The sequence below is a fragment of the Hevea brasiliensis genome, chromosome 18, assembly GCF_030052815.1.
Source record: "Hevea brasiliensis isolate MT/VB/25A 57/8 chromosome 18, ASM3005281v1, whole genome shotgun sequence".
Classification (NCBI taxonomy): Eukaryota; Viridiplantae; Streptophyta; class Magnoliopsida; order Malpighiales; family Euphorbiaceae; genus Hevea; species Hevea brasiliensis.
Window position 1 is genome coordinate 38828919 of NC_079510.1, and position 20700 is coordinate 38849618.

The 20700-nt window shown below is 35.5% G+C and overlaps 2 protein-coding genes across 3 annotated transcripts; both read left to right on the forward strand.

Moving 5' to 3' along the window:
* Positions 1-4355: 4355 nt before the first annotated feature.
* Positions 4356-9974, forward strand: LOC131176036 (probable inactive leucine-rich repeat receptor-like protein kinase At3g03770). The gene is made up of 7 exons (XM_058141103.1): positions 4356-6604; positions 6684-6817; positions 7172-7415; positions 7610-7821; positions 7909-7934; positions 8880-8985; positions 9439-9974. The coding sequence occupies exons 1-7, from the start codon at positions 5251-5253 to the stop codon at positions 9661-9663; spliced, it is 2301 nt and encodes a 766-aa protein (XP_057997086.1). The 5' UTR covers positions 4356-5250; the 3' UTR covers positions 9664-9974.
* Positions 9975-12339: 2365 nt separating this feature from the next.
* On the forward strand, positions 12340-20171 carry LOC110658495 (uncharacterized). Of its 2 annotated transcripts, none has more exons than XM_058140782.1 (9): positions 12340-12534; positions 13472-14233; positions 14608-15710; positions 16203-16500; positions 16626-16850; positions 17220-17393; positions 18014-18205; positions 18781-18894; positions 19688-20171. In XM_058140782.1, the coding sequence occupies exons 2-9, from the start codon at positions 13553-13555 to the stop codon at positions 20045-20047; spliced, it is 3147 nt and encodes a 1048-aa protein (XP_057996765.1). In that variant the 5' UTR covers positions 12340-12534; positions 13472-13552; the 3' UTR covers positions 20048-20171. The 2 variants fall into 2 exon arrangements, with proteins under 2 accessions (XP_057996765.1, XP_057996766.1); XM_058140783.1 differs by having other exon boundaries at positions 17334-17393.
* The last annotated feature ends 529 nt before the right edge of the window (positions 20172-20700 follow it).

Consider the following 20700-nt stretch of genomic DNA (forward strand, 5'->3'; position numbering starts at 1 on the left):
TCTTTAGTTCCAAATTTCTCATATAACTTTTCAAAGGCCTGTGCTCTTGCTTGACTAACTGCCTTTTTTGCCTCTTTCTTTGCTATCTTGTACTGTTCATATGCCTCATTATTATCACATTTAGGTAATTTCTTGTACCATTCTCTTTTTCTCTTCACTGCCTTTTGTACTTCCTCATTCCACCACCATCTCTCTTTTGAGGGTGGTCCATGTCCTTTAGACTCTCCAAGTACTTTTCTAGCTACTTCTCTAATCTTTGATGCCATCTGTATCCACATATCATTGGCCTCCATATCCAGCTTCCATACTTCGGACTCGAGAAGCTCATTTTTGAACTTCACTTGCTTTACTCCTCTGAACTCCCACCACTTTGTTCGAGCTACACTATTTCTTCTGACCTTACTTGACTTGTTCCTAAACTTGACATCCAAGACTACCAACCGATGTTGACTTATTAAAGCCTCTCCTGGAATGACCTTGCAATCCTTGCATAGAGCTCTATTTGTCTTTCTGGTTAAGAGGAAGTCGATTTGGCTTCTATGTTCCCACTTTTGAAAGTCACTAAATGTGACTCTCTTTTTATAAAGTAGGTATTTGCTAGTATTAGGTCGTATGCCATAGCAAAATCCAGGATGCTTTTTCCCTCCTCATTTCGACTTCCAAAACCAAAACCTCCATGAACATTCTCATAATCTTGTCTATCTTTTCTTACATATCCATTCAAATCTCCACCAATGAAAACATTCTCTTCATTTGGTATGCTTTGCATTAAATCATCCATATCTTCCCAAAACATTTGTTTACTCTCACTGTCTAGTCCTATTTGTGGGGCATAAGTACTAACTATATTTATTGTTTCTCCTTCTAGTACTAGCTTTACTAGTATAATTCTATCTCCTACTCTTTTCATAGCTATTACTGCGTCTTTTAATGTCTTGTCTATGATTACGCCCATTCCGTTCTTATTTCTCTCTTTTTCGGTAAACCACAGTTTGTACCCTGAATTACCCACTTCCTTACTTTTCTCTCCTACCCATTTAGTCTCCTGAATGCAAGCAATATTCACCCTTCTCCTTTCCAAGATATCCACAAGCTCCATTAATTTTCCTGTAAGTGATCCAACATTCCAAGTACCAACCCTGATCCTCCTCCTAACCTGCTCCTTCCTAATTGGTCTCTTTCTATGATATCTTCTATTGTTTTCTATGTCTATCTTGTATTATGTTCCACTGTCTGTTCTACTATCTGTCCTATGGACTAACTTCTTTACCCACACCCGTCCATGATGTGGGAACCCTTGCTCACTTAACACCACACCCGGGGCTGGCATGTCGCGTCGCTTTCGGTGAACGCCCTACACCCTTGCATAGTTCTCACTACACTCGGGCTCCGATGTAGCGCGTAGTTAGTAGAGGATGCCCCAACGTTTATATCATTTGAATCCATATCATAAGGTGTGACGAAATTTTTACGCTGGTTGTCACCTACCGCAATCCTTCTCCTTTATCCGGGCTTGGGACCGGCTAAGCGCAAACTACTTAAGCGGAGTTGGTTTTAAGACATTTCAATAGAGTAATAAGGTGGTATGTTCTCTAGAGTTGTTAACTTTGCTTGCTTCTTCAGGTAGTTCATCCTTTTGAATAATGATTCTGCTTCCAAGTTATAAACTTCGTAAAGCATGATTGCCACGTGTATCTATACCTTGCTGCTTCCTGGGATGGAGCTGCTACTGGTAAAGAAATAACAATTCCATTTGTTCTTTTGGGCCATTTACTTAATATCTTGAATTAGGGAAAGAGCTAGAAAATCAAACCACTATAAAATGAAAATTAAATGATGTCAGGGGAAGAGAGGGGAAAAAAAGTTTAAGGAGTCCATATATACTAATTATTTTTTCCTATAATAATCCTTAAATATCAATATAACGCAGATTGATCTTAAGAAATTGAATTGAATTTTAACATGCTCTTCTGAAATGGCTAGGCCTGCAGTTGACAGAAATACAAATAATAAACCTGACAAGTCATTTGGGCAGGGTAGAGATGAGTATGCAAAAGATGCCTGAATAGAACAAGGCAACAAGTCTTGGCCCAGGCCACTTGTTTCGCACTATTTTCTCTTTGAATATGGTCCCCATTCTCCTATCATTGTCCTTTGATTTTGTGTCTCTAGTTCTCATCCTTTGCACTTTGTGCTTCTTTCATTTGATTTTTCCCTATAAATGTTGTCTCTTTAAGCAGAGTAGATGAACAGCATTTTCACTGAAACTAAGTAATCAATAGTTTACCTGAAAGTAAGATTCTTCTTTCATCATTGTCCTTGTCTTCCATGGAATCGAATCCAAGTTGCTTTTTGCTCTGCTCATTAACTAATTATTATAATTGCCATTAACTGTTCCTATGATTTGCTAATAAATATGCTAATCAAGCCAAAAACTTTATGCATCAAAATCTAATATTATGCAGGTAATTAATTAATTAATTCCTGCTAAACAAGCACAACAGAACACAGCATACAAGGACAAAAATTGTTTCCACTTATTTCATTTGAGATTTTCTAAATATATATATTAAGGTTAAAAATACACAATTTATATTTGAATTAATTTAATAATGTAAAATTTTTAGATCTGCTATTGATTATTCTGATATAAAGAATTATAGTAATTAAATGGCTGGTAAGAAATTAAATAACAAAAAAACTAATGTTATTTATCTTATCATTGTCATCATGAGTATTACCAAACCAATGAATTAATAACCTGCATATCTCCTGTTCCTGTTAAAATATTTCAAAGCATATGCATAAAAAATAGTTATATGATGTTACCTGCACAAAATCAAGTTAAATGGTCTAGCATTTGGTCGAAAATTTTAATATAGCAATTAAAGTGTCATCGCTACGTCAAAAAATCAGAGCAAAAAAGAAGTCATTGTCAGATTGAACATCATATGTCTCAGGTTAACTGCATCGAGCAAGTAAGGTTCGAACTATCCAAATGAGTAAAAGAAGGTTTGATTAACCCAGACCAAGTAAAAAAAATACTTGAACTAGTGAGGCTGAATGAACGATGATAAAACAAGTAGAAACGCTTGTTCGAACAAACTGAGTATCAACCATACCGAATATCATCTATACCAATCAATGATCAGGTTGGATTTTTAAGAGAAAATCTCGGGAGATTAGCTAAATATTCAAGATTTTGCAGATAGCTATAACGACTACTTAACTTTTAGTATATAAATATAAAAAAACAACTATTAATCAAGTATATTTATTTTTTCAAATTGATTATAGAACTATCTATTATTCACTCTATAAATTCTCTATTAGCATTTCTAGCATGAGCATTGGAGTGGTTAGTTAATAAGTTACCTACCTCTTTATTTTTTTTACTTGATAGGCTGATTTAACATATTGGAATAATAATCAGAGACTCCAAACATCATTATACCAAAAGCCATAAACATATATATAAAATTTATAATAGAGTTAAATCAATATAAAAGAAATGTCCAAAAGATATGGTATTTTAACCAAATTTGGTAATTTTGCTCTAAACTTTTGTATAAGAAATTCCATCTTAGGCATGAGCATGACAATCTTAAACTGACATTTTTCCTAGAAATCAAAATTGCTAGTCCCAAAAGTAAATACAGATTTGGCATCATTCACCCTTTACAAAATTTAGTGACAACCTTATCAAAATTAGTGGGTCCAATATATCTAATCATATACAGAATCCAAAGCTGGTTCATCTTTACACGAAACATATGCAAATAGGGATCGAGTGACTGAGTGAGTCAGATGCCAAATCCCAAATATAAAAGAAGATTTTCAATATCCAGGATGCATTGGACAACCAACAAACATGCTTACTTGTCTAGACAAAGACAAAAAGAAACATGCAATTCTTGGTTTAATCTTTATGGCCATGGGGATCCAATTTATTAGTATTTTTAGCTTGGAACTCTCATGGGATTCTAATTTTAAGGCAATCCTTCTCTTTAAGAACGTGCTTTTGCATTCAAACACAGGCTGTCTTGTGGGTAATGGGTCCGCTTTCAAGAGCTTTTTTAGCCTAAAGCCAAGTTCCAATCAGTACTTGAGCACACTGAATATATAATGGATTAAATTATTTTTAACAAAATCTCCTTTAAGAAAATATTGGCTGTGAAAATAAAATGTTCCAAGGGAATTTTAGGAATTGAAGAAGAAAAAATCCAGGGTTACATTAATCAAACCCAATCAATTCAAATAAAGAGGGAAACCAACCGTCCCATGTGATGGCAAATGCAGCCAATGCCACAAGAATCCCGATGAAAACCCAAAAAAACCAAACAAAACCTGCATTTTTGTTAAAGAGTGACAGAACAATGACAAAACAAACTTGACAAAATCCTCCGTTCTCCACTTTCTCTCTGCTTCTAGCGCCTCTGCACAAAAGCCCTCAGTCGCACTCGTCTTTTCTTCTTCTTTCTCCTTAAAAGTCAGACTCCATTAACGCCTCACTTGGTGTAGCAGCAAATGCTTCTCTGATCAGTGTCTGTTTGTACTGTCATTTCTTCAACTACCTCCTCCATTATGTACGCCACTTCCATTTGCTAATATCAAGCACACTCATTGTTGGCATTCATAGCAGAAATTCTTAGCCTTAAAATCTCTCGGTCCCCCTTCTTAAGGTTTTATCTTGTCTCTTCCTTTTCTTAATTGCTTCCTCTACTCTTAAGTTTTTTGCTTTCTGGGTTTGTTTGTTCTTTGCTTTTCTGAACAGAATCTTAGCTACATTCTTTGGTTCATTAATTTCACTTGTTTGTTCGTTTTCTGTTGTTCTGTCTCATGTTTCTTGACAAGTTTGCTCAACAGTTTGGCGGTTTTCCTGGAAAAGTGCTCTTTTATATATATATATATATATATATATATATGTCGATAGAACTATTGTTTCTTGTGTTTCCCTTGTCATTTAGCTAAGATTTCAGATTCTTTCCTCAAATTTGGTTTATTAAAAGAGAAGTCAGTAACGGTTTGATGGGTGTTTAGGTACGGCCATAGCATATTTGAAGCCTAAATTTTCCTGAAGTCTCTTCTTGGGCTTGTTTGGATTCAAGGAAAACTTCACTTTTTAGGTGTGGCAGAGTTCTCTTCTAATGGTTCTGCGTCTTTGTCTCTTGCATTCATTTGTCTTCTTGGGGTTTTCTTCACCTCAGTGAAAGTTACGTTCTGGTGCTTGGAATTAGTCCTCATTCCTCAATGTGGCGGTCAAACTGGTTTCTCATACTATATCTTTCATGGTTTTTATGTATCCCTAGCACCCAGGAGTTACAAACCCATCCGCCTCAACTTCTACTACAGCTGAGGAAGCATTTGGAGTACCCTTCACAATTGGATATTTGGGGAAGTTACAACGGAGACATCTGCAACCTGTCTTCAACTTTACATATGAGCGTCGTTTGCGAGGACAATTTCATTATTGAGCTAAAAATTAAGGGAGATAAGGTTGTTACGGTCAGTGAGTTCAATGGGTTTGCAATTCCTAATCAGACTTTATCTGAGAGTTTCTCAATCGATTCTTTTGTTACCACACTGACAAGATTAACCAGCTTGAGGGTTGTTAGCTTAGTGTCTTTGGGGATATGGGGGCCACTTCCTGATAAGATTCATAGGCTATATTCGCTTGAAGTTTTGGACTTGAGCTCAAATTTTATGTTTGGTTCAGTTCCTCCTCAGTTATCAAGAATGGTTAAGCTTAATTCTATAACATTAGATGGGAATTATTTCAATGGATCTCTCCCCGATTGGTTGGATTCGTTGTCTAATCTCACTGTTCTGAGCTTGAGGAATAACCGGTTTAAGAGTCAGTTACCTTCATCAATATGCAGAATCACAACATTGACTGATATTGCCTTGTCTCACAATCAGCTTACTGGTAAATTGCCTGATTTGAGTACCTTAACCAGCCTGCAAATGTTGGATTTAAGAGAGAACAAGCTAGATTCTGACTTACCTGCGATGCCTGAAGGGTTAATTACAATTCTCCTAAGCAATAACTCCTTCTCAGGAAACATTCCTGCTCAATTTGGTCATTTGAGTAAGCTTCAACATCTTGATTTGTCCTTAAATCATCTCAGTGGAACACCTCCATCTTCCTTATTCTCATTGCCAAATATCAGGTATTTGAACTTAGCTTCCAACGTTCTCATTGGATCCATTCCAAACAGTCTTAGTTGTGGTAGCAACCTGGGGTTTGTCGATATCTCTTCAAACAAGTTAATCGGTGGGCTTCCCTCTTGCTTGGACGGTATGTCAAATAAGAGAGCGGTAAAATTTGGTGGGAATTGTTTGTCCGTTGGTTCCCAAAATCAGCTTCAAGAGTCCTACTGTGAGACAGCCAATATAGAGTCAAAGCAATCAAGAGGTAGAATGGTAGGAATATTAGTCGCAGTCGTTACAGGAACAGTTCTTGTTTTGGTGCTTTTGGCGTTAGGGGTTCTGTTGTTGTGCAGAAGAAATCGTTCCGGAAGAACATTTGAACAAAATATTTTTTCCAAGGTTGTGCAAGATAATTCTACTACTGGAGTTTCCTCTGAAGTTCTTGCAAATGCCAGTAAGTTTTACAATGCTTATTTCTTCTTCAGGAATGTTCAAACATTTACGTGTAACCTGTTTCTTTCTTTTCCTTTTAGGATTCATTGCTCAAGCAGCCAAGCTAGGCACACAAGGTGCCCCTGCATGCCGTGTTTTTGCCTTGGAAGAGTTGATGGAAGCCACAAACAACTTTGATTCATTAACATTTATGGGTGAAGGCTCTAATGGAAAGGTACTTCTCAAGAACTCAAACATGGTTGGAAAATTTGGTGGTCAGGTATTTATTATTGCACTTGTTATCATGAGTTGCACATAGCACCTAGTTTTGGACTTTCATCCGGTTCTGAAGTTCAACTTCTTTTTCTCTGCCTTGTAGTTTTGTAAATTAAAATAAATAACGCCTTATGTTACTGCAAGTGTCAATATGCTAGAACTAACATCTCTAAAATAAGTTTTCTTGTCAGGCACCTTTTGCTTTATTCAATTATCAGTTGGAATAATAGTTGAGGCAATTTTTTTATCAACACAAATTTTAGTGTCCATCTCCCATGGCATCCTCATTTCAATCTATTCCTTTTTATGTCAGATGTACAGAGGCAGGTTGGAGAATGGAACCTATGTTGCTATACGGTCTCTGACTTTGTTGAAGAAACACTCCATTCAAAATCTTAAACTTCGTCTGGATTTACTTTCAAAGCTTCATCATCCACACTTGGTTGGTCTGGTGGGTTACTGCATTGACAACAGTGGACAAGATGATTCTGTTGGAATCAAAGTCTTCCTTATCTATGAATATGTGTCTAATGGAAATTATCATGCCTATCTGTCAGGTCAGTTTCTGAGGAGCACAGAATCAAAATATGTTGATAGTTGCAAACATCCTTTGTTGCTATAAATGTGCATGTATTTGTGCGTTTGAGGGAGAGAGATGGTTCTTAAGGATTCACAACCTTTAATTCTGCTCTGATCTGTCTGTCTGTCTCTCTTTTTGATTTGTTGGTTTGGTTGCATGGTCTACATGCAGAAACTTGCCCAGAGAAATTCCTTAAGTGGTCAGACAGACTGGTGATTGTTATTGGTGTTGCCAAGGCAGTGCATTTTCTACATACTGGGGTGATTCCTGGTACTTTTAACAATCGACTGAAGACAAATAACATATTGCTTGATGAGCATCGAATTGGAAAACTGAGTGACTATGGCCTGGCTGTAATCACAGATGAAATTGAAAAAATTGAGGTATTCTGACAGCTAATGATATTAACCATTAAAATTCGCACTAGTGCTTCCAAGTGACTATTCTAATGGCTTTAATATGTGCTGTAGGTAAAGGGAGAGGCCCCAAAATCACGGTATGGATTTTTCTTTGGTTAATTTTTATAGAAGTTTTTAGTAGAATGCACAAAAAAAGTGGTTTTCACATTATTTTTTAAGATTAGAAAGTTTGTTTGCTGGGTCCTTAGAACTAATTGTCATTATTCTACATAAGCCATAGGTAGAAATTCTAAAAAGAGTGAATTACAAGCGGACAGCAAATGGATAAGTTCTGCTCCGTTTGACATTGAGTTTCAAGATCAAAAAAGCCTTTTTAAAAAAAAGCATAATTTTAGATGTTGTTTAGTTATTTTAGTATTGTTATTGTTAAAACATATCAAATTTTATTTTTAATTAATTTTTAATATTCTCTAACTAACATATTTAAGAAATTGCTTTTCTCAACAGTGGTTTTAACGGTAATGCCAAACAGACCACGTCTATAAGCAGAGAAAACAAACGCTTAATGAAATTTCTATGGTTGATAGGCATTCTTAAATTTATCACCATGGCAACAAGTGATTCATTCTAATATTGCCACCATCATTGTTGATGTTGTTGGTTCCCTCACTCCTTCCATTCATCATATCTAGGATTTGTGCCACTGATGCTGTTACCTAGTTCAGTACTTCTGACGACCTCCAAATGACACCATTGGTGCCTTGCCACTGCCAGCAACCTAGTATCATTATCACAATACTCACTCTAGCTGAACTGTTTATTGTTCCACCATTGCTTCCTTTGAATTATTTCTCATAATTCATAGTTGTTATATTCGCTGCTATGTACCCAGTAGGGTAGCTTTATCTTCTCAGAGACAAGAACAACCAGGATAATAGCTAAAGATGATCAAGCTAGCAAAACTTGTAAATGCTTAGGTCAAATAAGAAATAATAATTACAAAGTGTTTTAAGATTCCTTAACTGTTATCATGCTGTTATAACCTGTTTAATAGTTTTTTGCATCCTTTTCTGCTGATATAGGACAAACTTAGAGGATGATGTTTACAACTTTGGGTTTATACTACTCGAATCGCTTGTTGGTCCTATAGTAACAGGGAAAGGAGAAGCATTTCTACTGAATGAAATGGTATGCTAAAAAGCTCTTACACATTTGAATATCCAATTTGTGAACATTGTCAATCTGTGGCATTTCTGGTTCTTAAACTATTTCTCTTATAACTTTTATAATCCAGCTTAGTGTTAAGTTCCAGACTACTCTCTATTTTCCATTTCTCTGAAGTTTCTTACATCCAAAACAGCCCCTTAAACAAATTTCCTGGCCAATTCAGTTTTCTTTCTCATTAAAAATGCACATTGAGATTTTTTTTTTTAAAAAAAAATTTCTCTCTCAAATTCAACTTTATTGTTACAGATATCTCAAATTGGATCATTGTTATCCTCTCTTCCATATTAACTGGGATTCATGAAAATGCTACAAACTCTCTCTAAAATGAATATAAAAGATCACATAACTTGTTTTATTACATATTTATTTAGCTTGGGATAGTATACCTCTGACTCCTGGTGCCATGAATTGCAGGCATCCTTTGGCAGCCAGGATGGTCGAAGACGTATTGTGGACCCAATTGTTTTAACCACATGCTCACAGGAGTCATTATCAATTGTGGTTTCTATCACAAGCAAATGCCTATCTCCGGAGCCTTCAACTCGTCCTTCTTTTGAGGATGTTCTCTGGAACTTACAGTATGCATCTCAAGTCCAGGCTGCAGCTGATTCCGATCAAAAATCAGATTCCACATCATAGTCATAATTTTACAAGCAGATTATAAAACTCCAGCAAAAATCTTGATTAGGAAATTAATCCTGCGTGAGAGGGCATTATAAGCACCTGAGGTAGGCATAAGTTTGGGTAGCTTTATCAGATTGAATTTGACATTATATTAAAATTTGATAAATTTTCATTTGAAATACAAGCCTAGGAAAAAAGAAATGTCAAAAATTTCCATTATGTAATTTGTAAATCATCCTTCAGAACTTGTACACAAGCTCAGCCATACTGTTATGTCATATGGAGTATACAGGTCATCAGAAACAACCAGTTTACTTGTGTCTTAAGTGAAAAGCTTTTGATGTAACCTAGCAGAAGCCTTCATTGTTTCATCATTGGAGGTGAATTGTTCTTGAACTTGCTTTCAGATGCATACAAAGATCTCAAACCTTGGTGGTTTCTGACACGAGATTTCTTTACCTTTCCCTGCAAAGTAATGGGTCGCCATTAGAGAACTGTGTCTCACATGCTTCATTTTGCCCTATCAATTTGCTCTACCTAACCAAAGCCCATCATCCCACTCATTTACTGGGGCCTAAATGAGTGGAAAATGAATGAAATCCTAAATGGGACCTCTCTGTGTTTTAGGAGCAAACAATACATATAAAGCACAGGTGGGCTAGTGGTTGAAACTGAAGTTTAAGGTTCCCCCTTCAAGTACAAGTCTTTCTGGAAGATGGGATCAAGCATGTAGGATTTTAGAAACATTATGTATGATGGCTGTTGTTGATAGGTGTCAGAAAGAAGACCTCTCTGAAGCTTTAAAAATATTAAAGTATAAAATTTTAAAAGTACATTCTTTAAATTGTATAATATTGTTATAAATGCTCGCACATAATAAATAATAATTCAATTTCTTATAATACCTAAATTTATTAATTGTTATAAAAAAATAAATTATTCATAATTATAATAAGAATAAAATTATTATTACATGTAAATTAATTTAATTGAAGATAATCAATTTTGTTTACCATTTTTTTTTCTCATGTAACTTAAATTTTGTTTACCATCTTATTTTGTACATTATATTATGTGAATATTAAAGCAACAAATTTTATTTAATTTCTTATTTTTTTGGTATAGTACTAATATTTTGTGAAAATATAATTTCAAAATTTTATTTTTTTTACGTGTACAAATTAATATAAATTTTTATGTGAGCATATATGGGTGTTGTCTCAGAATGCTAATTAAGCTAACATCCTGCATGCATGACGCTTCCCATTAATTGATATCCAACCCTCTTCCGTAATTTAGTTTATTAGCACCATTTTCTAGTAATTTAAATTGCACAATACCTATGTACGTTTAAAATTTAATACTTTTAAAAATATAGAATTAATATCTTTTTAAAATAATTACAATATAAATTTTCATTAATAAATACGGCTAAAATTTCAAATTTTATTTTTTTTTAATTTATAAAACTAACATATTTTTTAAAAAATTATATTATATATTTTCATTAGCATTTTTATGAGAGTTACCCTACACACCATTTTAATTAGCGTTTTGTTTTAATATACTATTTTGACTTGTATTAATTCACACCATTTTTTGGTAAATTCAATTATACAATACACTTATATGAAAAAAAAATCTCTTGAAACCCTACCTGAAAATAAAAATACATTAAAATATACAGTTACCAAATCTGGAGTTGTCCCAGAATATTAATAAAATTTGCAACCTCTGATCATCTCATGGATGGAGACATTTCAACTCTCTCTTTCTCTATTATTGAAAAACCATCTTTTGGTTTCGATTTCCCATTAACAACGTTATCAAGAACAATGAAAATCATATGTAAGCCCTAAGAATATCTAAAGATGTAAGCGTACTGTATCTTTTCATGGCGGATGGTGCAATTTGGTGACGGGATAAGCCACTCACAACCTCCTCCTCCTCCTTTCTTAGCTGATATGAAACCAATTGATTACAATAAAATCAATTAATTTAACTCTTCAAGAGAATAATAAAAACCTATTAAAAATATTTGAATATATTGTTTGAGCTTTCTGATCTGAGCCCAAATTTTCAGTCCAAATCCTAGACCCAGAAAAAAACGGCTCTTTCTCACCCCGGTCTGTGCTGATGGTGCAGCGTGGGCTCCACTTTCGACCTATAAGGCGATGACAAAGCGAGAGCAAATTGGTGACGCACAGCACAATAGCGTCGACGAATATAGCCAACCGAGCCGGAAAAGGACGCAACAATTGTAAAATCCACGCGCGCTAAAAACAAGTGATGGGGGGTCTGTTCGAGACGAGTTAGGAACTCTACTTAACTCAGCCATAACCCATAAGTGCCCAAACGGTAACCACGTGGGCCCCGAGTTCAACTGGCAGCGAAGCTGTCCCACACCCAGCCATTTTATGATTGGAAGGTGCATTCACGTTCTAAGAATGCGAGTAGTATTTTCACCTCTGACGGATTAAATAATGTTGTTAATTTAAATGATCGTGTGGGGAACCGATTCCGTCGAGGCATGGCTCTTCGTTCTCAAAACAACCACAGAAACGACAAAATTCCTGCCAAAACGAAACCGTATTGTCAGCGAATTTTTTTCCTTGGAAACACGCACTTTTTGACGTAAATCTGCTTTTGCCTTTATTTATTTTATTTTTTCTATTTTTATTATTACAAGACATTCACTCTTGCTTGCTCGCTCACTCACTCACTCACTTACTCACTTACTCACGGGGCTCTTTCTGACGCCCACAGACTTTCTCTGTCTCACAGATACTAAAAATCTCGTTTATTTTCTTCACTGAAAACAGAAAATCCGAAACGGAACATCTCATTTCTTGCATTTCTCCGATTTCTCGGCCTCTAGTTTCGGAGGTAAAAAAACAGAGAAGAATGGTCTCGTTTGATGTTTGCTATGTGAAGTGGAGGTTTTGTATTAATGTGTTGGTTTTTGTTAATTTTTGATGGGCTGCATTATATTATCTCTGCTAGTTCAAGATCCAAGTTTTGCCTTTTATGCATAAAATTTCGTTAGCTTAATCAAGATCTAGTGAAATCCGATTCCAAGTAACTGAGAAACTTGCTGCCGGCACTTCTCTTTTTGGGATGAATTCTACTCAGATTGTTAAGATGAGCTTTGGAAAGACTGTTTCTTTTAGCTATTAGAGCTCTTTTTTCAGTAGATTTTCTGTTCTATTGTTCTTTACATTTGTGTTTAAGGAGCTTAAAGTCATGTACTTGCTTTAGCTCTTTTTCTTTCATGTATTGTTTGAAGAGCTTACGCGGTAGCTATCTTCTTGGTTACTGTGTACTATGCTATGATGTTTGCTGCTTTCTAGAATGTGAAGGCATTTATTACTCTGCTTGCCTTTTCCCTTTTTCGCAACAAAATTCTGCTGTCTAGATTAGTTACTTTTAGGTGTGGATTTTATCTTTAATGAGTCCATAGTGTTGGCTTAACCTCATGTTTCAGCTGTTTGGTTGCTGAGAAATGCAGGGAAAGGGAAGATGAACGAAGTTTCAGTGTTATTTTATTTTTGGGTTTTGAATGAAATAAGGCAAGTAGTTGTGCAGAGCTCAGTTTGAAGTGGGATTTGTCATTTTCTCTGTTATAATTTATTGTCATTTGAAGTTCTGGAGACTTTTCTTTCACATTTTTCAGTAATCAAATGAAGAAACCTATTTTACTTTACACCTTGAAACATTGCGGCGTTTGATTCTGATTTTGCCATCTATTTGTTAGATTTTTAGTTCTGATTCAAGTTTTCTATAGTGAATTTACGTGCATGTGGATTTTGCTTGTGGACTGCAGGAATTTATATGCCTAGTAATTCAGTATCCACACACACGTTGATACGGTTTACTTTTGGTGGAATACAAGTACTACTCCAAAATGGTTCTAGGTGTAAACGCAAAGAACAGGAAAGGTGCCTCAGTTCATGTGGATTATCTAATCCACATCCTGGAGATTAAGCCTTGGCCCCCATCTCAGTCTCTGAGATCCCTTCGTTCAGTCCTGATTCAGTGGGAAAATGGTGATCGCAACTCTGGCTCTACTGACACTGTTGTTCCCTTGCTTGGCTCAATCGTTGGTGAGGGGAAAATTGAATTCAACGAGTCTTTTAGATTACCTGTGACTTTGATAAGGGAAATGTCTAGCAGAGGCAAGGATGCTGATTCATTCCAGAAGAATTGCTTAGAATTCAACTTGTGTGAACCTCGAAGGGATAAGATCCAGTTGCTGGCAACTGCTGTAATAGACTTGGCAGATTATGGTGTTGTCAAGGATACCCTAAGTGTAAATGCTCCAATGAGCAGTAATAGGAGCTTTAGGAACACATCTCAGCCGGTTTTGTATATCAAAATCCAGCCAATTGATAAGGATCACACCAGCTCCTCATCAAAGGACAGCCTATTGAAAGGAGTTTCACCGGACAAGAATGGTGGTAAATCAGTTTCAGCATTTATGAATGGAGAATATGCTGAGGAAGCTGAGGTTGCCTCCTTCACTGATGATGACGTCTCCTCACATTCATCTCTAACCAATGGGGGTTTGCGTCCTCAAAATGAAGAGGTATTTGTTCTCTTGTTTCCTTCTAATCCTCTGTCCAAAGCAATTTTCCACTTTGATTCCACTGTTACTACCAACTTGGTCTTTATCAACTTTCTATTAAAGTGGCTATTGTCTCATTGGATTCATAGTCATCAGAGTGGTGTTGTCTGGAAGATTGCCAGATGAACCACACTAGAATTGCCAGATGAATTATTGGATGATGTCCAGACAAAATCCTATGATATTGCTTTTTTACAATATTTAATGCAATCGAGTCTTTGCCATACGATTTACCTGTCAGAAACAAAATGCGGAACAATCTCTTGCAGACAACCATCCTTATAAATTAGTTTGATTGGTAATAGGTCAGCTAATCCTTACAATTTGAATTGCAGAATGGACTGGACAGACAAACAAGTGGAGGAGGGGTTAACAAGGAGAAGGATATTGCTCCAAAATTGGGCATTGAAAAACATATTGCACCGCAAGAAAATCCAAAGGAGAGTTCATCTTGCTCGTCTTCTGTAGATTTATCTTCTGATTCTGGGAGCCCAGTAAATGCTCATGCTTCTTTGTTGAGCTCTCCTGACTATAGTTTACAGTCAATGCCAGAAACTGAAGTTGTCCATAGTGTTCATTCTTCTTCTTCTTCTTCTTCTTCTTCTTCGTCTTCTTCAGCCTTCAATTATGCAAGTAAAGAGGAAGAGGCCAACATCAACATGACAAGCAATGGCCAGTATGATTTTGTTCAGGAGGTTGATGAAAAGGACCCTAACAGCTCAATAGAAACTAGAGGTGATGCTCATCAGATAAGAATTGGAAAAAATACCCTGGAAAGGACTGTAACCAATGATGAGGTTTATAGTTCTATGGAGGACATGAATGGTCAAGATCTAGAAGAAAAGGGTCATTTCTCAGAAGATGAACTGATTGATACATTTTCACAAAATGGTACTAGAAATGAAGGCTCACTTGGGACTGATACTCCTTCTTCAAGTGGAGATATTGAAATGAAAGGAAATATCCTCAAAATTGAAAGATTAAAGCATGTGAAATCTGTTCGATCATCATCAGACTCATCTGGGAGTAATGGATTAATTAGCAGAAACCAAGACAGTGAAGTGAAGGAAGTCGGTGCCTCAGGAGATCTGCAGAACACTGCAGGATGCTTCAAAGTCGATGAAAGAAAAAATGCTAAGGTTTACCAACAAGATACGAGAACAACCATTTTAAATGCCAAAATCCAGCAATTGGAACAAAAAATGAAAATGCTCGAGGGAGAGCTGAGAGAAGCTGCTGGAATTGAGGCTGCTCTTTATTCAGTTGTTGCTGAGCATGGAAGTTCTATGAGTAAGGTGCATGCTCCAGCACGGCGCCTTTCTAGGCTATATCTTCATGCTTGTAAGGAAAGTTCTCAACAAAGGAGAGCCAGTGCAGCTAGAAGTGCTGTTTCAGGACTAGTTCTGGTTGCAAAGGCATGTGGGAATGATGTCCCTAGGTATACTAAAACACCTGCATTTCTGGACATTTTTCATTATGTTGTTGTCATCCATTTCAATTTGAGTTCAAAGGTATGTGAAATGGAGTTTCTGTACAATGAAAGAATCTGCATTGCAAACACTAAATTTCTTCCTCTTGTGCAACACCACCACACACCCCCAACCCCCACCGCAAACCCCCCCCCCCCCCCCTCTTTCTTTTTCTCCTCTTACAACCTTATACCTTTCTCCTGCCCTTCCAAATAAAATTCAGCACAATTAGATTGATACATTATGCAATTTGAAAATTGTATTGTTTGAAATTGTCTCTGCATTTGTCCAATGGTGCAAAAAATTTGGTCTGTTTGTTAGAACAAATTTTTTTTTTGGTGGATTCATGTTTCTGTAGCTCCACCATCATGAGGTATAACATGTAATTATGTCTTCATTTCCATTTAAGGGTAAAAATTTTCTTGTTAAATCATGTATTTTTCCTTTATAAATAACTACAGGTTGACATTTTGGCTATCAAACTCTGTTGTGTTGAGAGCAATTATAAGCCAGGTAATAGGTGACAGAGAGCTATCACTTTCTGGTAAAAGGAATATAGAGATGAATGACGGTGGAAAGGGGAACAAGATGATGCCATCTTCGCTAAAATGGATGCAGTCATCTTCTGGCAGGAAGGAAAATAAGAGTGTTATTTGTGGAGATTTAGGTGACTTGGAGGATCCACATGAATTTGTATCTGCGCTGGAAAAAGTTGAAGCTTGGATCTTTTCCCGAATTGTTGAGTCTATATGGTGGCAGGTCTCACTTTGATTCTTTTTCTCTAGTTATCTTTTTTGCTGTTTTCTAAGTTACTAAATATGTTAAAATTGAATCACTGTATTGAATATTTTTTAAAATAATTTTTCTTCGTGTTTCTGTTCCAGAGTCTTACCCCACACATGCAATCTGCTGCTACAAAAGCGATTGATAGATACATTTGTTATGGCTCAAAGAAAAACCTTGGAAGAACATCAAGTTCAGGTGATCAAGATCAAGAAAACCTTTCATTAGAACTTTGGAAGAAGGTGTTCAACGATGCCTGTGAGAGACTTTGTCCTCTTAGAGGTGGTGGGCATGAGTGTGGCTGTTTGCCTGGGTTGGCCAGACTGGTAAATCTATAAACTCTTCAAGTTTTCTACCTCCTTTCCAACTCTGTGTAATGATGGGATTGTGATGTTGGAAATTGTGTCATCTCTCTATGTACATATCAATGTGCCTCAGATTTGAAAAAATGATAGCATAGAAATCTGTACTACAAAATTTAAGTCAACACATTGCTTTTGTCTTGTAAGTGCTAGCAGTAGGAAAAATAGTCTTATTTGAAAACCAAGAATGTTCAACTGTCAAACTTGGTGATTTTTCTTTGCATATTGGTGACTGCATTTATTCAGATTGATTGACGTAGTTTAACAATGTTCTGTCTAATTATGTTTGCTTTGCTTTAAACAATATGCCATTATTATTTTTTTTTAATCTAGATAATGGAGCAATGCGTGGCTAGATTAGATGTGGCAATGTTTAATGCCATTCTTCGTGAATCTGCTGATGACATCCCAACTGATCCATTGTCTGACCCTATCAATGATTCAAAGGTTCTTCCTATTCCAGCTGGCAAATCAAGCTTTGGGGCTGGAGCACAATTGAAAAATGCGGTGAGAAATGCAATTCCTATATAACCCAATACCTGTAGTCTATATATATATATATATATATATTTTTTTTTTTTCCTTTTTCCACTTATGGTCAGGACTATACTCAGGCCAGTTTAATTGCACCAAGACAGTTAATGATCATGTGTTACATATGTCAGCTGATGTTTATTTTCCCCTAGATTTAAAGTTCTCTTTTCTTTTAAAGTTCCCCTCGACTTGAAAACCTGCATTTCAGTCTTTTGCGCCTTGCTGGCTTTTATTTTTATGATTGAATGTTCTCTATTTTGTTTATTTGAGGAAAAAAAAGAGGAAATGAGTATGAAATACTACTTGTAAGATTCACAAATGCTATATTGGACTGGACTTGTCTGTTTGGTAACCATTTATCTTTTCAAGTAGTTGTCAATTACATCATTTGGAAGGAGACATTTTCTATTCATGGGAGTTCAATTTATTTGACAGACAGTTTTAAGATTCATTACCTGTATCCTATTATTATTTATATTTTCTGGCATTTCTTAAAAACTCCTAAAAGCAAGCTAGTGAATGTGCTGATATTAAAGTAACAGTGATCGCATTTACTAAATCTAAAAGTAGTTTTCCTTGTGTTTTCATATCAGATTGGCAACTGGTCTAGATGGCTGACTGACTTATTTGGCATGGATGATGACTCACTTGAAGAGGACAATGACAGGGATGAGAATGATGAGAGACAGGACATATCCTTCAAATCTTTCCATCTCCTTAATGCCTTGAGCGATCTCATGATGCTTCCCAAGGACATGCTCTTGAGCAGGTCCATAAGAAAAGAGGTTTGACACTCATTTTGACCCTTCCCAAAAAAAAAAAAAAAAAAAAAAAAAAAAAAAAAGAACTTCGCTCGATTAATACAGCAGGCCTTTCAACGACAATAATGGTAATAACGTAAATATATGTTATATAAAATTCAGTAAACCATATAAAAAATGATAGAAAATGCAAACCTAATTTCCTTGTGATATTATGATAATATATAATACCCACCAATTGAAGTCAAACAGGTATAAAACTATTGTTTTTCAATTGCTTGATCATTGGTCCAGATTAGGAGTACCTTTTATGCCCTAGCTTAGCGTGTTAATTTTCTTTGTGGCCTCAGCGGAAAAGTCATGTATGTGGCATGTGCTGTATCTTTTGTATGGATATACGGTACACCTTTAGCTGAAAAGTTATTTTAATATTTCATTTGTTCTTAGATGTTGTGAATTCATATCTAATATCATGAGGTTACCATTGTAAAAATAATGCAAGTAATGAAATATACATATAAAAAAAAAAAAACCTTTATGAGGGGGGACTAGAACTTTGCAATCCTTATTTACTGAGTGTATTTTTCATTTTTTTGAAGGTATGCCCTACATTTGGAGCTCCATTAATCAAAAGGGTTCTTGACAATTTTGTCACAGATGAGTTTTGCCCCGAACCTATTCCTGACATTGTGCTTGAAGCCCTAGAGTCTGAGGTTGGTGATTTTCTAAATTCATCTGCATTATTTTGCTTCTGTACTTTCTTGTAGTTATCAATTTGGATTTATTCCTGGAGTTAAACAAAAACCATTTAACATGAGCGTGTACTAGGGGTGCTTTTGCATATTCAAATAATACAATTATTTTATATGATTTCATCTTTTACAATCCTAAAATGGGAATAGACCAAAAGCATCTTTTGGTCTCTAGGTTTTGTACGAAATGTCACTTGACACTCTCGCCTTTAGTTAAATTTCATATGATGCTTGAACTTTGTAAAAGTGTAACCTATTAAACTCCTGAACTTTATAAAAGTGTAACGAAAAGTCAAAGCATATGCAATTCATGTTTGTGTATTCACCAATTGCATGGCTTAAATAGTTACACTTTTGTAAAATTCAGATGTCAAATGAGATTCAACTAAAGGTGAGGGTGCCAAGTGAGTTTTTAGTTAAAGGTCAAGGATCAAAAGAGGCTTTCCAACTATAGAAATATCCAACCTTTTTTATGAAGTCTCCATCGGTTAGAGCCTTTATAGCATCTTAAAAGAATTGATGGACCCAATCCTGATCTAAATTCTACTCAGGTTAGGTTGGGTTGGTTCCAATGATGGGTCTGCTTTCAGTCAACTAGCAAAAGGCAAACTGACCTTCAATTGGTTCTGGTTTGAGGGCAGCTTGAACTAACCCAGGTCCAGTTGCACCCTAGATTTTGAATGTCCTTGGTTGAAGAATTAACCCAACATGTGGTTGAAGATCATAACAAAATATGGCTTTTATCTTGGTTTAGGATCCTTACGAGGCTGGGGAGGAGTCTGTCACAACCATACCATACATTGCAGCTCCACCATTTTATTTGCCACCTTCAGCAGCTTCAGTTGCTGACATTATTGGAGAGTCTGGAAGTCGATTGCAGCTGAGACGAAGTGGCTCATTGCTCAGAAAGTCACACACCAGCGATGATGAGCTTGATGAATTGAATTCACCTATGGCTTCAATTTTCCTTGTCGGCTCTGAAACTTCACCTGCTCCAACAAAGCTTGGCTGGAAATCAAAGGAAATGGGAAATCAAAATTCCATTAGATATGAACTTCTTAGGGAAGTATGGATCAACAGTGAACATGTAAATTCCCAAGTACATTACATGTAGATGATGCTTCACCTTGATTTATCATGTTTTGCACATCTACAGTCAAGCTTTGGGATTGTCTTGTTAATGTACAAAAGATATCATTTTCTAGTAGCATAAATGCATAATATATTATTAATATTAATTCTTGCAAAATGTATAAATTCCATAAAAAATTATAATATGATTTGATGTTTTTAAATTTGAGAAATATACTAATTTATTTCCAAATTAGTGAATCAACTAAGCCTCTCTTTTGTACATTTTATATCTAGCCAAGTGGCCCATTGCATCTGGGATGTGTGGTTCTTGTTCTTGGTTTGCCTCGCAACAAAAACCAAACCAAACCAAAATTTCTATATGATTTTGATTTGAATTTTTAATGTTTCAATTTCAATTCGATTTAGTACGTTCTCAATTTGAGTTTCAATTTTTGAAAATATTTTATATAATTATTTTCATTAAAAGTCATTTAAATTACTATTTAAGCCTTAAAGTTAATTATTAATATATAATATAGCATAGACTATATATTTTAGTTATTTTCTAGTTATATAATTTTTAAATACATATGTAATTTAGAATTAAATATATTATATAATATAACATTATAAATATATCATATAACATATTTTTTAATTATATATATATATATATATATATATTAAATTTAA

Bases quoted from the DNA above. Each gene is read 5' to 3' on its own strand.
- LOC131176036 (XM_058141103.1), top strand. From the start codon at position 5,251: ATGTGGCGGTCAAACTGGTTTCTCATACTATATCTTTCATGGTTTTTA. The intron at 7,935-8,879 runs GTATGGATTTTT...CTGCTGATATAG, and splicing joins GGAGAGGCCCCAAAATCACG to GACAAACTTAGAGGATGATG. The intron at 8,986-9,438 runs GTATGCTAAAAA...CATGAATTGCAG, and splicing joins CATTTCTACTGAATGAAATG to GCATCCTTTGGCAGCCAGGA.
- LOC110658495 (XM_058140782.1), top strand. From the start codon at position 13,553: ATGGTTCTAGGTGTAAACGCAAAGAACAGGAAAGGTGCCTCAGTTCAT. The intron at 14,234-14,607 runs GTATTTGTTCTC...TTTGAATTGCAG, and splicing joins TGCGTCCTCAAAATGAAGAG to AATGGACTGGACAGACAAAC. The intron at 18,895-19,687 runs GTTGGTGATTTT...ATCTTGGTTTAG, and splicing joins TTGAAGCCCTAGAGTCTGAG to GATCCTTACGAGGCTGGGGA.